The following is an 18,408-nucleotide window of genomic DNA, read 5'->3' as shown; positions in this document are numbered from 1 at the left end:
ATTAACCTGCATGTTTTCTTCTCAAAACCACATTCCTTATTGGGAGAGAAGTTGCACACTACTAGATGTTTCCAGAGCTTTACTACATTGACAGGACCAAACCATTTAGGCTGTCTTCCTGTTTGTTTCTGGCTATAGCTGGCCATTCCAAAGGCTAGACTGTCACATCATAAAGAATGATAATGTACTCAATGTATCTTGCTATGTTACAGGTTGGCTGGTGTACCATTTCCACTGAACCTCAAGGCTTAGGCCTGGTCTACACTAGAAAATTTGGTCTGCATAACTACTTGGCTCATGGGTGTGAAAAATCCACACCCCTGACTGGTGTAGTTAAGCCAAGATAAGACCCTGTGTGGATGGCTTCCTAGATCGGTGGAAGTAGAATTCTTCCATTGATTTAGCTACCGACTCTCGAGGAGATGGATTACCTATGCCAATGGGAGAATCCCGCCCATCAACGTAGGTAGTGCCTACGCTGAAGCACTAGAGCTGTTCAGCTGTGGTGTTTTAAGCATAGCCAAGTCCTTACTCTGTCAGAGTTTCAGGGACATCCTCTGCCTGCTTCAGAAGCAGAAAAATATCTGAGATCTGCAAGGCGGTGATGTGGACTAACCCACGGACTTTATCAAACATTTTATGCCTCAGATATAGCTGCCAGAACAGATACCAAGTTCAGGAAAGCAGAACTACAATCAATGTTCAACTAATGCTGTTGATATTCCTCATCCCATCATTTGAGGGAGTACTGTTTTTCAGTCATCTGCGTGGGATCCATGCTGACACATACATCAAAGAAAGAGTGGTTACTTCCCTACAGCAACATGGTTCTTTAAGGTGTTGTCAGTGATGTGGGGGTTTCTCTTTGTGTGTTTTTGTTTTCTTACAAAAGCCACTAAAACTGCACTAGAAGACATCTTTTGTTTACTACTTGCATCAGTTTCAAACCACTGAAATAGAGGTAAAGAGCTTCATAACTCATTTGCTAATCCCCTGAGTCATCCAGTAACATTACATTTCTGAAGCTGGACAAACTGAATTCCTTATATAGATAACTACAATGAAGTATACGGTAGTTTACCTCTACCTTTTATATATTTTTTCTTTTTGGAAGGCGTGTGGTTTGACGGAGAAGGAAGTGTAAATGTCATAGATTAATAGGCTACAATAAGCATTTTTTTTCTGATGTGGAGCATAGGGCATTTCAAAAATAAACAATACCTGTCAGGATAGGCTCCGATATGTAATGTTAGCAATCAGCTAAGAGGCACTTTGTGAGCTGTGGTATTAATCACAATGTCAAATTCAATTGCATGGGCATCTTTCTATCCACTTTTCACTTAGAATTTATTTCTGAGCATGATCAAAGCTTTACTCTTCTTTAGATTCAGCATTAGCTAATTTGGCTTTTGGCAACCCAGATCCTGGTTCCTATTAAACACCATCCATAAATTGAGATAAGGATTGTGCCAAAACATTTCAGGATTATAGAATGGTAATATACTGTTGGGTGCATTATGAAACTGTGTTATAGATTGCTGTGCTGCAAGATTTACTATTAACAAATACTGAGAAGCTTCAAGGATGAAAAATATACACCTACTGTGCTTTGTTTTTGTGTGTTTTAAATTGGCCATGCTCTGAAGCAAAGTGAAGAAAATAATATGGTCTTAAATATTGCTAGAGTTCTTGTGTGTATTTCATGTATTTTAGAGTGCTTGAGAGAACAGTTATTTAACAAATGTACTGTAGTATGGCATATTTTTAGCAATATAATGAATATGTTGAATTACAAAATAGTATTTTTAGATTTTGAGTGTATATACCTGTGAGTAACTTCATTGCCAGTTTGCAATTAATTATAAACCTGCATACCACAGATTGATATTGGGGTTCTTCTCTTGATAATTATTGCTTCTGCAGGTGTTTCCAGAACTTTGTTGAATGTCAGGTTTCTGTTGATAGATCCAAAGAGGGCAATCTGAGTGGGTGAAGAGATTGAGAGCAAATACTTCCTTTGTGTAATAAATTGCTATTTATAATCATGGAATTCACCTTCTTGTTAACTGCCATTTTTTATTTTGTTTCTTTGTTTCTATACAAAGTGAATCAAAGTTGGCTGTACCTGCTTTGGATGTTCCTGGTAACTGGATGTATAATATAAAAACATTCTGAGTCAGGAAATTCAGTTGTCACAACTATGACTTGGCTTCTTTAAGCATATATGTAGTGTTTTGTATTACTGTACCATATAAGATGTTAACTTTCATGCCTTAACAGTTACCAGAATACTATGGCTGTAGAAAACACAACTTTCTGAATGTTTTGACTTCTGTGTGTGTAAAATTAAATCATGGTGTTCCACAAAGGTAGTCTATGGCATTTGATTTTTTAAAATGAAAGCACAAAGATGTCAAAAATTGGGTTGTGTTCCCTACAGTGTTTGAATTGATCACGTTATTGTTAAATAGCATATTCAAATAAACTTTGTAAGGAGGAATTAAGGCGAGGAATGATTGAGCGGCAGGATGCCCAGCAAGTCCACGGCAGTTAAGGATAACATAATTTCAAGAAAATAACACTGTTCCTATGTGTGGATCTTAAGCATTGCAGGCTGGTATGGTATTAAAAAAGCAGCAAAATACATTCTTTACAGTATGTGATTTTTCTAATACTTATTATTTCATTATTATTAAAACTTTTACAAATATGTCAGTTACTAGCGATTTTAAAAGCCACTTCTCAGTTATCAGAGCATGAAAAAAGGGATGGAGAAAAATACCTGGGCTGGTTAAAACAAAACAAAGAAGCAAGCTGCCAACCTCCCAAACCCATCCTCTCCTCCACCACCAATCCTTTTTGTTTTGTTGCATATTCAGATACCTCAAAAATGCACCAAAGGAATTCCTCCAGAATCTTGAAAACATTTATTTTGATGCTGAAAATAAGCATGAAAAACTCCAGTGCAATGGAGAAGTAATTGTTCTGCTCTGTTTGGCACCGGTGAGGCTTCAGCTGGAGAATTGTGTCCCGTTTTGGGCACCACACTTTCAGAAAGGTGTGGACAAATTGGTGAGAGTCTAGAGAAGAGCAACAAAAGTGATAAAAGGTTTAGAAAACATGACCTATGAGGAACAGTTAAAAATAAGGCATGTTAATCTTGAGAAAAGAAGACTGAGGGGGGACCTGGTAAGAGCCTTCAAATATGTTAATTGCTGTTATAAAGGGGATGGTGATCAGTTGTTTTCCATGTCCCTCTGAAGGCAAGAAAAGAAATAATGGGTTTGATCTGCACGAAGGAAGATTTATGTTTCTAACTGTAAAGATAGCTAAATACAGGAATAAGTTACCAAAGAAGGTTGTGGAATCCTCGTCATTGGAGGTTTTTAAATAAATATCAGTTACAATGGTCCAAGTATACTTGGTCCTGCCTCAATGCAGGGAGATGAACTAGATGACCTCTTGTGGGCCCTTCCAGCCCTGCACATCTATGATTCTGTTTTTTAAAAAACAAATGTATAAATCCTGGAAAAATAGGATCTTACAGATTTTATGATTCATCAAAGGAAATCAGTGGCAAAATTCCCATGGACTTCAATGGTGGAAGATCAGACCAGATATAGGTAGTTTCTCAGTGATAGCTCTAGGAGAAAATCATAGATCACAGATGCTCACATAAATATTTTTAAAAATATTAATAAATCCATATTCTTGCTCTAATTCATGGATGATTGACTATAATGTACAATAACTTCAATTTAAACATTTGTCAATTGATTAAAAATACAAAGTATTGTAAATAATTAGAGTATGGGTTGTTTTTTGAAGATTCCATCCCAGTAACAGTATGCATGATGTAACATAAGAAAAAGCAATAATCTTTTTCACAACTGTATTGGTCAGATTATCCATGCTTTAGACTGTATTGACATGCATTTGGTGGAATGCATTTTCATTTAAATATAAATCACCAGATGGAGTCTGTCAAACCTTTATATGAACTAAATGTTTCTGAATTATTTCTAAATTTAGGACGAAGTTGCAGAAAAAGTGTTATCTTGTTTTGTTTCCTTTCTAATAGTCACTTTTAGAACTTTTTGATAACAGGAAGTGAGTGGAGAAATACACTCCCACGTACAGACAGAAGATCCTCTCTTTTATGAGGGTGATGTTGAAGTGTTTGTTTTTCATTTAAAAAAAATAACTTCTCTGTTTTTACAGTAACTTCCTGGAAATGTAAACCAGGAACGTAAACCAGTTCTTCTCAAAACTATTTTTATCTCATCACTCATGCACACTGGTTTGTTACGATGCAGTTACTCAAGAGTGCTGGGGTGGTACTGATTTAGTTGTACTAGTCATTGCTATTTAAAGTAAATTTAGTATTTGAAAAAATTACCAGATTGACAACCTTGGAGACAGAGTCCTGGTCAACACTTCAAAATGCTTGCCACTCTAGTTATGTCAGTACCAGCAAATCCTCCTCATGTAGACCACATCTTATGTTGGCCACCCAAAAAAATGCTTTTGCTGGTGTAGCTTATGCATAAAGACATAGGACTGGAAGGGACCATTTGGATCATAGAGTCCAGTCCATCGGCCATTCATAAACCTATTAAGATCCATCTTTAAACAAGTTGTTTGCCCCCACTACTCCTACTAGAAGGTTGTGACAGAACCTCACTCCTCTGATGGTTAGAAACCTTTCTCTAATTTCCAGCCTAAATTTATTTATGGACAGTTTATATCCATTTGTTCTTGTGCCAACATTGTCCTTCAGTTTAAATAGCTCTTCTCTTCCCTGATGTATTTAAATTTATACCAGATCCCCAAGCAAAATCAGCATTAATGGAAAAAAGGACTTTTATGTCCGTTTAACTGCATCTATACAAGGGCTTTAGCTGGTGTAGAAGTGTAGTAAAAAATAATAATGTGACCCTAACTTTCATTACTATATTGGCAAAGGTTCTAGTGTAGACCTGGCTTAACATCTCAGGTATAATACATGTTGTGGAAGTGAAAATGTCACTCTGTCCTTTCAGTGAACTGGGTGAATCATAGATTGTTTAGAACAAAATGACCATTGAATCATTTGGTATTAGTCCAAAATAATTCTTTAAGGTGAAGAATGTGGATGTGCAGAAAAATTCCATTATTTTAGAATAGAGATTTGTTGGAATTATTTTGATCTCCTGTTGCTACATTCCTGCTTTCTGTAAGCCTACTGGTGATTATTGAATCCTTGCATTATATCATTTTCCTTATGTCTCACAACCATATCTTATGCATGGTACCCGCAGCAGTGTTGGAATATTGCACAAGAGATTCTGCAGCATGTTGGCAATGAAAAGGTACATCCTATGATTTCTACATCTATTTACCAGTGTTTGAGAAATAGAAATGGTTGCCAAGTAGGAAGCTCTATCTGCTTCTGTAACACCAATATTCATTTCTTCACTGTGGAAGAGTAATTTTATTAGAGTTGGAAGGAAGGTCACCATGACCAAATGTGTTTGCCTTTTGACAATGGCACAATTATCTCCAGAAAGGTTTTGTGTGTGTGTGTGTGTGTGTGTAATTTAATCATCTGGCACAATCAAAATGTTAATTAACTGATAGATGGAGCATTCGCATAGCTAGAATCAAACAGCAGATCTGGAAAAACATTTGTGGTGCTTACACATCCCAGGATTCCTTATAGATCACACTGGAGAAGGTCAAGGAGTTGCATCACAAGTTGATGGATATTTTACAACGTCATCTGCTCAAATTGCCCTTCCCATCAATGAGGCTTTGTTAGATTCCACAAAGACAAATTGGTATAACCCTACAAAAGTACTCACCTCTAAGAGGGCTGATAAAAATATTATGTCTCATCAAAGGACTTTGAGTCTTTGTTTTCCCATCCTTTTCCCAGTTCCCTCATTGTCAAGGTAGTAATTGAGTATGGAAAGCAGCACCACGCTAAAACAATGCCATACAAGAGGGAACAAAAATGTCTCAACCTAATAAGTCGTAAATCCTACTTATCTACAACTCTGCAATTCAGGATCTCCAGCTGTCAGGCACTTGTGGCAAAGTGTATCTATCAGCGTCTCCAAGTTATTTCATTTTTTGAGCACTTTCCACCAAAACAGAGGGAACAATTTCAGGCAATCATATTGGAGGGCCAGCTTTTGGCCAGAATATCCTCCCATAACCTCTCTGGACATTACTGAGGCTGCTTATTGTTCCATCTTTATGGCAGTTGTCTTGCATAAGGCTTCTTGGCTTCAGCTTTTGTGGTTTTGAAGGGAGATACAGAATACAGCAGAGGACTTCCCTTTGACAATTCCAAGTTGTTCACCAAAAATATGGACAAGTCTCTACATACTTTAAAAGACTCTAGGACTGCTCTGCAGTCTCAGGGAATTTACACACCTGCAAATAAAAGGAGATATAGTGAGTCCCATACAGCTCAGAGATCTTGTCTTGTTCTATTTGCCAGATTTCAAAGCCCCAAAGAATCCCAAGAAAGAGAGAAATGTTCCAGAGGAAGAGAGTGACCACCACATCTGAATCGAACACACAACCTGATCATAATCTGAAAACTCATATTGTCAGGCTTGTTGAGGGTCCAAGTCATCTCCCACCTTTTGAGTTCTCAGCTACAAAAATTCACATGCCTTGGAGCAAACACTACAGACAAGTGAGTCTTGGGGATCTTAGCATCAGGATACTAGATCCATTTTACCTCCCTTCCCTCCATTCCAGCCCCTTCCCTATCCCTCTTCAGGGATCCCTCTCACAAGCACCTACTAAAACAGGAAATCAACTCCCTTCTGACCACGGGAACTATTGAACCAGTACACAGAGAGAAGTAGTTCTATTCAAGGTACTTCCTGGCTCCTCAATAAATTTGTGAAGGTACAGAAATTCAAAATGGTAACATTTGCAGCAATAATCCCTTCATGGGGCCAAGAGGATTGGTTCTTGGTACTTGACTGACAAGATACATATTTCCAAACAGTGATCGACCCTTCCCACAGGGAATTTTTGTTTTACATTTGTCAAGGTTCCTCCCCAACTCTGAACTCTAGGGTACAGATGTGGGGACCTGCATGAAAAACTTCCTAAGCTTATCTTTGCCAGCTTAGGTCAAAATAGTACAAGGTACAAAATATTCCACCCTTTGTCCTTGGATTGGCCGCTACCACCACCAGACTAATACTGGTTACTGGGGAAGAGCTGTTTGGACACGTCTTTCCCCCCAAAATACTTCCCAAAACCTTGCACCCCACTTCCTGGACAAGGTTTGGTAAAAAGCCTCACCAATTTGCATAGGTGACCACAGAGCCAAACCCTTGGATCTGAGAACAATGAAAAAGCATTCAGTTTTCTTACAAGAAGACTTTTAATAAAAATAGAAGTAAATAGAAATAAAGAAATCCCCCCTGTAAAATCAGGATGGTAGATACCTTACAGGGTAATTAGATTCAAAACATAGAGAACCCCTCTAGGCAAAACCTTAAGTTACAAAAAAGATACACAGACAGAAATAGTTATTCTATTCAGCACAGTTCTTTTCTCAGCCATTTAAAGAAATCATAATCTAACACGTACCTAGCTAGATTACTTACTAAAAGTTCTAAGACTCCATTCCTGGTCTATCCCTGGTAAAGACAGAATATAGACAGACACACAGACCCTTTGTTTCTCTCCCTCCTCCCAGCTTTTGAAAGTATCTTGTCTCCTCATTGGTCATTTTGGTCAGGTGCCAGCGAGGTTACCTTTAGCTTCTTAACCCTTTACAGGTGAGAGGAGCTTTCCCCTGGCCAGGAGGGATTTCAAAGGGGTTTACCCTTCCCTTTATATTTATGACAACATTAGGAAAAGATAATTTTCTTTATCTAGCCTAACTGTTGTAATAGAATCATAGAACTGGAAGGGACCTTGAGAGGTCATCTAGTGCAGTACCATGCACTCATGGCATGACTAAGTATTATCTGGACTTATTATCTAATAATAACCAAAGCATCTGTATGGGGATGAGGAGCTCACCTGGATACTCATATTGTTCAGGGTAGGTGGTCATCCCACAAGACCACCTTACACATCAACATACTGGAACTCGGAGCAGTCAGAAATCCTTGGCTCCGTTTTATGCCATTGAACAGAGGCAGGTGTATCAAGATCATGATGGACAATGTGGCTCGCATGTTTTATATCAATCAGTAAGGAGGAACGAGACCATCTTCCGTGTGTGACAAAGCTATAAAACTATGGAATTGGTGCATACGCAGTCATATTCACCTATCTTCAGTGTACCTTCCTGGCAATCAGAACATCATATCAGATGCTCTCAGCAGACGTTTCTCACAAGATTTCGAATGGGAGCTAGACCCTTGGATTCTCACTTGCATTTTTCAGATTTGGAGTCTTCCAAAGGTAGACCTCTTCATTACTGCCATAAACTGGAAGAGCACTCGGTTCTCTTCAAGAGGGAACCTCCTCTGGCTGCACGAAGCTCTGCACTCCTGCCCCACTTCCTGCCCCAATCGCTTCCCAGAGGTGGGAGGAGGGGTCAATGTATAGGGAGTAGCTGTGGAGCTTCCTGCAGCCGGAGATGGGTCTGACCTGTCACTAGGAGAGGCCCCAGCAGGAGAAGAGGAAGTCCCAGCCTGACTGGGACTAGCTGCTGGAGCCCAGCACATGGTAGGAGCCCTCAGCTGGGTCGCCCCTAGCAAATGGTGCCAGAATCGGGAGGGCCAGGAGCCATGTCCCCTCACTTTTTAACGTGGGCATAGTTTGGGGTGGCATGGGGTCAGCTCAGCTTCAGCCCCAAGCTCCAGAAAGTCTAATGCTAGCCCTGGCAACCCCATTAAAATGGAGTCACGACCCACTTTGGGGTCCCAACCCACAGTTTGAGAACCGCTGATCTAAAGTATTAGACTCAATTCCAACCCCCCTTCCCCCTAATGAGGGTACTGCTCAGTAGTCACCTGAAGTGGAGCACCCCTAGGGTCACTGCTTGAAGAAGGAGGATAACTTACTCACTCTGTGCAATAACTAGCTCATTGAGATGTGTCCACCTATGGGTGTTTCTCTACCCGCCCTCCTTCCCTCTGCTTTAGAGTTTCCTTTATGGGACTTTGCAGTAGAGAAGGAACTGAGATTGGTATGCTCATGCAGCCCTGTATAGCTTTGGTGCAGGACACTAGCTGTATAGAGCAAATGCACAGGCCCTTCTACCAAAAATCTCTGATCAAAGGCGCCTGGCGCCCATGCACACCTGAAGTGGAGCACCATAGGGGAACACATCTCAAAGAACTACAGTTACTGCATTGGGCAAGTAACTTCTCCTGCATAAGCTGCAAGTTCTGAAAGGAGGAACATGCAGTTTTACCAAAGCAGATTCAGTTCACATTTTGTAAAAAGATTCTCTAATAATGTAAGGGGATGTGAGGTTTTAAAAGAAGCGTTTATCACTGAAGTGGAAGACGGTCCCCTATTATTAGAGTCCTTCAGCTGTGGTAATTCTACTCAATTAGCAAAACTCTTTAATTAATGTAGTTTAGTTTAAAAACAGGAAGAAAAGTTTAGTCATGCTTTCTTTTTATGCGTTACAAAAATGTTTTCTAATAAATTTCTTTTATTGCTGTCTACTCAAGCAATTAAATGTAATCCAGTTTCTGGCATTTGTAAGTTAAATCTTTGCTTGTATTGTACCTTTAACTGAATTTCCTTTTTTAAGCGCAAATACTTTTTTTATTATTTTAAACTTTTTACTAACATTTCAAAGTATCAGCCTTATCTAGTATAGTTAAGAGAACTTGGAGCCCAGTCATCAGATTTTTAAAGCCACAGAAAGAGATTAGGTTTCAGAGTAACAGCCGTGTTAGTCTGTATTCGCAAAAAGAAAAGGAGTACTTGTGGCACCTTAGAGACTAACCAATTTATTTGAGCATAAGCTTTCATGAGCTACAGCTCACTTCATCGGAAGTGAGCTGTAGCTCACGAAAGCTTATGCTCAAATAAATTTGTTACTCTCTAAGGTGCCACAAGTACTCCTTAGAAAGAGATTAATTTATCTCTGATCTGTATCAGTTCTTAGCCCTGATTTTAGTTGAGTTTAACACAGCAACAGTATGAGATCACATGACTTCCTTATATTTACCACATATTCTGCACTTTGACAGTAAAATGATCATATTCTGGTGCATTCATTAACACTCCCAAAGATGTTCTGTATACCGCAGTATTGAACATGCAGGGGAGAAATACCTTGAAGTCACCTAACCTTAGAGGGGGAATCTTGTGTAGGGTTCCCAGTTAATGAATAACCAATGAATGCCTTCTTCTATCACACATACTAGTTCTGCAGGTCTAGACTACTGGATTTCTGATTTTAATGGAATTTATTAATAAACAGGTACATTCTGGGACAAATGTTTGATGTAAAACTTCATTAAACTCTTTCCAGATTGGGATTTGTCATGTAATCTGTCTGTTTATCAGAAAAGGCTGCTTTTGCATATATTTCTTTGTTCAATGGTGGCTAGACTCTGATGGGAACACAGCATTACTGCAGTCATACCACTGTAGAAATCAAATTAGCTGTTTAAAATGCCAAGAATTCAGCCCTAATTTGCATTTTCCGTTTCAGAAGAAACAAGGTTGGGGATACACTGCTGCAAAACACAGCTGCCTTCGTAGCTTATGCCACTAGATTTTGTAGAATAGAACAGCTCCGTTAGCTCTCTGAGCACCTGGCACGAGACCACAAAGAGTTTGATAGTGCTGCAATTATCAAGGGTGAGAGACATATTGACATCTCTCCTCACCCGCTTGGCAGATTGCAGAGTAGGAGAGTACTTCACTGTTGGCACTAGGGAGCATACAGCTTGTGTTACTATTATCCTGTTTTTTTCATACAAAGACACACTCACCCTGTAATCATTTTGTGGGATATGTTTTTGAAAACAACTTATTTTAATAGTTTCATTTTAAAATAACAGTTTGGTTTTGTAATTTTTTTATTTGTAAACAATTTTGATTATAGGAAGCTACTAAATAAATGCTTTAAAGAGGTTACTACAACTCTGCCTATTTCTGCAGCAGATTTTCATCAGAGTATACATTTTCTCTTTTTTTGTTTTGTTTCGTTATTTGTCCTAGATTCAGATCCCTTATTTGTTTTAATTTTATCATTGTAAATTGCTTAGAAGGGTTTTGCTGTGTTATATCTGTGACCTATTAGCCTATTCTTGGGACAGTTTTTCTGACAGTGGATGTATTTGAGTCAGCTTTGTAAAATTATACTAGCTTTGTTTAAGGAATACTAAAATGAAGATGGACTATAAAATGAATACTGCATCCTATTTCTTTTTACTCTTCTGAAAATTTCTAGAACAGTTCTTTGGTCTTCCTGAGTCAACTGCAGCTCTATTCAAGGGTTAGATTTTGAAATTAGATACAATTTCTTTTAAAATGTTCTCTTGGCTCTAACCCACCCACATTGGTGGATTTTGATTAGATTTCTCAGATATTTTCCCATATTTTTTAATAATGTTGTTTCTGAATTGCATGTTAGGAAGTGGGGAGAATGCAGTAGGAGGAATAAGTAGGTTTAACAGTAACCAATGTGGATTCATTTTGGGAAAGGTGTTATAAGTGGAGCTGTGGCTCCTAAAATTGTTTTTGGTAGTCCTTAATGTTTTAAAACATTTTCACTAGGTTCTGTAGGGTGGAATGGCACTTCACTTTACCATCTTAAAGTCCAAGACATTTTAACTAAGCTCACAAACTTTTAAAGGACAGTAACCCACATGATAAATACCTCTCACTTAATTCTACACAGTTTACAAACAATAAAACTTCCTGTTTCTAAGAGGTCATGAATGGAGTAAGCATGGAGACTGAGCTCTTGATAAATTAGAGTTTTGTTTACAGGGGTTTTTTGGCTGGTACAAAAATCTAACTGTTCAAATGTTAAAAGTAAATAACAAAATTACTTAGTGGTTTTCAGAGCTGGGTTTAGAATTTTTGAGCAGGTCTGCAAACATTTTTTTTGCCCTCTTCCAATCTGTTCTCTCTACTTCCCCGCTCCCTAGAAAAACAAACAAACCCAAACCAAAATAAAAAAGGGGATCAGTGGAGACAAAAGCCCTAAGTGGCTTCAAGGCTGAATATGGTAAGTTTATGGAGAGGGTGGTATGATGGGACTCCCTATAACGGCATGTGGCCCACCAGCGACTGCCAGTAGCAAAAGTCCTCAATGGCTGGACACGGGACACTAGATGGGGAAGGCTCTGAGTTACTACAGAGAATTATTTCCTAGGTGTCTGGCTGGTGGGTCTTGCCCACATGCTCAGGGTCTAACTGAACTCCATATTTGGGGTCAAGAAGAAATTTCCCCCCTGGATCAAATTGGCAGAGACCCTAGGGGGTTTTCGCTTTCTTCTGCAGCATGGGACATGGGTCACTTTCAGGATTAAACTAGTGTAAATAGTGACTTCTCTGTAACTTGAAGTCTTTAAACTATGATTTGAGAACTTCAGTAACTCAGACAGAGGTTAGGGAGAAAGCGTGGAGTAGGTGTGTGAGGTTCTGTGACCTGCAATGTATAGGAAGTCAGACTAGATGATGGTCCCTTCTGACCTTAAAGTCTGAGTCTATAAAGCCCACTAATCAATTCCTATCCTCCCTCATCAAATCACTATGAGATTAGTCTTTGGCGACCCCTCAAACTTAATTTACATATTTACATAAAAAGTGAGCAGACTCTAAGAGAGGAAATTTAGGTTACGTCTCAGCTTCCTGCTGTGGAAATGTAGTTAGCTGCTGGTGGTTTAGGTTTTCAAGGCTGTTTTCACAAGGAAATGGCTAGGAGTTTACAGCAATTGGATTCAGGCACCCAAAGGTTAGCCCTGCTGGTGCCCAAACTTTTTTACTGAAATTGTAATTCTTGCAAATAAATCCCCTGCCCGCATCCATCAATGTCCCCTAGCTCCATGAGTTCTTTTTCTGATAACCTTCTCTTTCTCTTTTTTTCTTGTTCACCCTTTTGCCTCCTAGGTTGCTCCCACTTTTCTGTCCCACGTCCCCCCGAAACCAAAACACATGAAAAACATGCATTTTAACACATCCAAATGTGAAGTCATACATCTAAGAGCAAAAAATATAAGTCACACTTATAAGATGGGGGACTGTCTCTTGGACAGCAGTGACTCTGAATAGGACTTAGGGCTCATGGTAAATAACCAGTTAATCATGAGCGCTCGGTGTTACGCAGTAGCTAAGAGGGTGAATATGGTCCTTGGATGTATAAGCAGGAGAATATTGAGTGGAAGTAGAGATTACCTGTGCATGTGGCATTAGTGAGCCCATTGCTGGAATATTGTGTCCTGTTCTGATGCTCACGCTTCAAAAAGGATGTTGACAAACTTGAAGTGGTTCAGAAAAGAGCCAAAAGAATTAGTCAAGTTTTGGAAAAATGCCTTATAGTGAAAGACTAATGAAGCCCAATCTATTTAGTTTATCCAGGAGAAGGTTAAGAGTTAACTTGATTATGGTCTATAAATACTTACCTAGAGAAGAAATTTCTGGTAGGAGCCGGTTCGTTGATCTAGCTGGAAAAGATGTTATCCAGTGACTGGAAGATGAAGCCAGACAAATTCAGACTAGAAATAAGGTACAATTTTTTAATAGTGAGGGTAATTGACAATTGGAACAACTTACATAGGGATGTGATGGAGTCTTCATCACTTAAAGTCTTTAAATCAAGATTGAATTTATTTTTAAAAGATATACTATAGCTCGAAGAGACATTATGGGTTTGATACAGAAATTACTGGTGAGGGGGTTTTGGCCTGTGTTATGCGGGATGTCTGATTAGATGTTTATAGACATCCTTTCTGTTCCTAAAGTCTCTGAATCTATGACTACTTGCTGCTCATGGTGTGGAACATCCTCTGGTAGTTTGGGCCTGGCTGCGTAAGTGCCATGAACCTGCAGCTGTACACGTAAATGAAGGAACCTCCTGCTGCTTTATCTGTAGCTTTGGAAGCAGGTTGGTTAGACCATGTGTGGAGTGGTAGTGGCAGAAAATCCATGGCTGTGGAGCTTTTCGTCTTCCACTACTTTCCTCTACCCCAATCTCCTGCACCCTCAAAAAAAGTAGCCTTCCGGGGTGTCTCATTTCCTCAGGTTGGGAAACTGATATAATAATCTTATTCTCTGGACTGTCACTATTTTTGTTCGTTCGTTTGTTTTTAAGAGGAAATTCTACTAAATTACTACTAAATGCTACTAAATTCTGTGCCCTATGTTATACAGGAGATCAGACTAGATGATCTCAATGGTCATCCATGATCTATAAATGAAAAAAAGACACACTATCTAAACAGAAACTGCTATGCATACTGTCCTATCAAGTTCATATGTTTTATATTATATAATTTAAAATAGATAATACATTAGTTAGTAGTACTTAGTCTTCCAGTTTTGAGGAATAACCTTTTTCCTCAGGTATGAATTCTAAAGGTCCTTGTAAAAATGCATTTGTGAAATTTTTAGACTATAAACCCATTTACATTTATTAAAGGATTCATCTGCTGATACATTTTTTGTATTTAAAAATATGGTGGTCAAATTTAGGTATGCTCTTTGTAACTTTGCACTCAATTTCTCCAGGTTACACCAGTATAACTGAGAACAAAATTTAGCCCAGTGCTGTTAGCTAATTGATTACATACAGTAAAAGCTTTTTTCCCAGCATGTTGGGGAAATGGGGGGTGCCAGTAAGTGAAAAATTCCGGTTAACTAAGAGGGAGGGAGTTTGGATGTGGGAGGGGGTGCAGGACGCGGGCTCTGGGAGGGAGTTAGGGTGTGGGAGGGGGCTTGAGCAGGGGGTTGGGGCACGGGAGGGGTTTTGGGTGCTGAATTCAGGGGGCCCTCACCTCCGGTGTCTCCCTGCAAGCGGCGAACTGTCCCTGCTGCTCCTAGGCAGAGGCACAGCAGGCAGCTCTCTGCACTGCCCCTGCCCGACCCCAAGCGCTGATTCTGCAGCTCGCATTGGCCAGGAACTGTGGCCAATGGAAGCTGCGGGGGGCAGCACCTTCAGGCGGAGGCAGCGCACAGAGTCACCTGCCACACCCCAAGCCCCTGCCCCGAGCCCCCTCCCACACCCAAAGTCCCTCCCAGAGCCTGTGCCCCACACCCCTGCCCGCACTCTGAACCCCTCCTGGTCGTTCCTCCACCTAGGAGTAGCAGGAACATGTCACTGCTTCTGGGGAGCCATGTGGAGTCAGATAAGGAGCCTTCCGGCCCCGTGCCAACTGCACTGTAAACCGGACTTTCTATGAAGATTAGAAATGCCGGTTTATAGAGCTTTCCGGTTGGTACAGGGCTGGATAACACAGCTTTTACTGTATTATGTTTGATCCCTGTTTTTTTTCAAGTGTGTTTCCTATTGCTGCTATTAAGATTTTAAGTCTGCATCTTCCTTGGTAACTCTCCTGTATCCAAAAAAATGGTTTTAGATATGAGTTGAATGTTCCCCATGTATCTCTTGTCACATCTGAGTACTGGGATGGATTTTATCCCGCTCTAGAGTATTGTCTCTCTTAATTCTTGTTCTAGCTGATCCTATCCTCCTTCAGTATTTCATCTTTCCATGGAAGGCATTGTCCCTCATTCTTCTTTGTAAACTTGTTAGGGGAAAAAAATGATATTTTTAGCAATATGTACCTCCTCTGTCAGCAGACCTATGTGTTTACTTAGGCTTTCTCAGGAATAGATTCTGCCATGTTGAGTGGGAAAAGGGGAAAATTTTGTGCCTTTAGGGAGTGTTTCAGTGTTGACATGATGTCAAAGTAGAATTTTTTTGTAATGTGGTATTAAGGATTGAATTGCTTGTGTTTACTGTCAAGGATAATGGGATTGCACAAGTCGAAATAAATAAATATTTTCTTTGCCATGTCTTAGCTGATGTGCTGACTCCTTCTTTAATCTCTAACTTTGTATGTACAGTTTTTAATAAATGTTGTATTTACATTAAATTCTATTTCAGCCTTTCTTTATCCTCTTTGGATTAATTATTATTTCTTAGACTGTAAGTTTCATTCCCTAAATGTATTCACTCTTTTTCTGTATTTGATTTTGTATAATTTGTATGTGGCTCATTTTTAACTTTTGGTATTGTCTTAATCATTACCATTACCTCTTCTTTTTTCTATCAGTATTCGCCTGTTTATAGTTAAAGTATGTTTATTGCTGCATAGTCCACATGACCATTGTGTGGGTTTGTATTTCTTTCCATTTCTCCACTGTCCTTTACCTCCATTGCATTATACCAGGTGATTTATTTCTAGCTCTTCCCATCCCACATCTTTACTCTTGATGCTTAGCGTTTTGTGTTGTGCAGCCAACTGCATCAAGATGGAACATTTAATTCTTGGACTTGTATTCTCAGAAAAATGAGTCAGTGCTCTTTTCCATTTTATGACAGTTAGAGCACTGATTCAGGAAAAAAGTTGGGCATACATGTATATAAATACCGTATAAAGCATGCGTATAAGTACCATTGATGTCAGTGGGACTTAAGCATGTGTTTAAAGTTAAGTTTCCCTGTATAGAGATGCTTTTCTGAATCAAGGCTAAGTTGCTGCCATCAGACTCATGGCAAGTTGCCAGTCCAGTCCTCAGTAGGGTAAATTTTGAGGGGCTCTAGCTTAGATGCTCGTGCAAACATCTGTGTGCCCCCCCCCCCAAAAAAAATAAACATCTGTCTTGAAAACTTGGGACTTGTTTTGAACAAGCGTTAATGGGTGTGCTGCATCTTTAGGTCAAATATAAAGAGTGATGAACAAGGATTAAGTTTAACTTTGAATTTTCTGGTCTTTGTTGGGTTAAATGTTTCTATAATCCTTTGCTATATAATTATGGCTAATTTGGCCTATTCCTTCCACTCCTTATATTTAGAATATCCTCTCAATTAATGTTGGCCAGTTCACCGCTTCTGTGTATCATTCCAGCTGTAAAATCCAGACCCCTGTTGTGTTGTATTGTTTTGTAGTCCACCCACAAGGACTTTTAGATTATACTCTTTCTGGGACAGGAACTCTGTTACTTATTTTTGTTTGGCACATTTTACCATTGTATTATGTCATGTAAATCTATTGTGACATATACATCTTATGCTTTCACTATGTACTACAGTTCTTATCCTAGATTCAAATTCCAACAAGGTCAGTATCAACCTGAATAGTTTGATTTTTATCAGGAATCACAAATGTATAAATAAAGAAGAATTATACAGTACGTAGTGAAAATATAAGATTATAATAAAAACAAACCTAATAGAAATATGTGTTTATTTGCAAAGTATAAATAATTGTTGAGCTGGAAAAGTCAGGAGTAATCGTGGCATAGTATGCCATCACTATTTCTCACATAATTAACAATAAATAATTTTTAGGCATCCTGGAATTAAAATTTGCAGAATGCTTTTGTATTATTCTTCTTTACTTGCCATGAACTATATAATAGAGTATTGAATTTGTTTTTTCCCCCAGCATATTCTACTGGCATTGAAGTTTGTCATGGCGTTTGTGATTCCTGATAAACCACGGGATATCCAGATAAAACTGGCCAGGTTGGAATTTGAATCTCTAGAAGCTCTCAAACAGCAGGTATGGGCAACTGACTTGGGGAAACAAATGTACTAGTTTGGGGGACCAAAAGCAAAGGTAAATTATGGAAATGGAAATTGTCAGTACTATCCTCTATTTCAGTTGCATGGCATTCGATATTAGCATCTTTAAGGGACATACATAGTATCAATCTAAAATGTAAAATAATTTAAAAATTGTTTTTAAAAAACCCTATTATTGATGCAAAAGCTTTCAGTGATTTAGTCATTGATCATTCCAATTAAATAATTTTTGTTTGGAGTTTAACTATCCTTCTGTATTGTTTGCAACCAAAATAAAGCAGTGTTTAACAGAAACAGAAGAAAATGCCTATCAATAAATATGAAAGTGATTAGTATATTTTAATTGTTCACATTGATTGGAAAGCAAAAAGTAAACAGCATTAATGCTGAAAAGTAAATTAAATTTTAAAAAGTACTTTAAATTCTAATAATTTCAGTTATTGTTTAGTAACACAGAGATCAACATTTTTAACCTGACAGTATCTCATGAATTTGTGTTGAATTTGCCAGATTGGGTCAGGTATCTTTCATTTAAAAAAAACCCACTCTCTTATTTATGATGATACTTACTTTCCTTTGTAAAGAGCTTTGAAATCTATGGATGAAAAGCTCTCTATAAGAAATGGTGTTCACTGTACTGGCATCACGTGTAAATTGTAGTTGGCCACTGTATGGAGGAATATTGTTACTGTAAGCACTCTTGGCATGGATTT

The 18,408-nt window shown here is 38.8% G+C and overlaps 1 protein-coding gene across 2 annotated transcripts in view; it reads left to right on the top strand.

Moving 5' to 3' along the window:
* ANO10 (anoctamin 10) overlaps positions 1-18,408 on the top strand; it is a 255,793-nt gene that overhangs the window by 171,790 nt on the left and 65,595 nt on the right. For both annotated transcript variants that reach the window (XM_084618258.1, XM_084618259.1), the window contains exon 12: positions 17,556-17,672. In XM_084618258.1, coding sequence (XP_084474384.1) covers positions 17,556-17,672 — 117 coding nt within the window. The remainder of the gene's footprint in view (positions 1-17,555; positions 17,673-18,408) is intronic.

The sequence above is a fragment of the Lepidochelys olivacea genome (genome assembly GCF_965140295.1).
Source record: "Lepidochelys olivacea isolate rLepOli2 genome assembly, chromosome: 2".
Taxonomy (NCBI): Eukaryota; Metazoa; Chordata; order Testudines; family Cheloniidae; genus Lepidochelys; species Lepidochelys olivacea.
The sequence above is the reverse complement of the archived record's forward strand: the minus strand, read 5'-3'. Positions and strand labels throughout refer to the sequence as shown.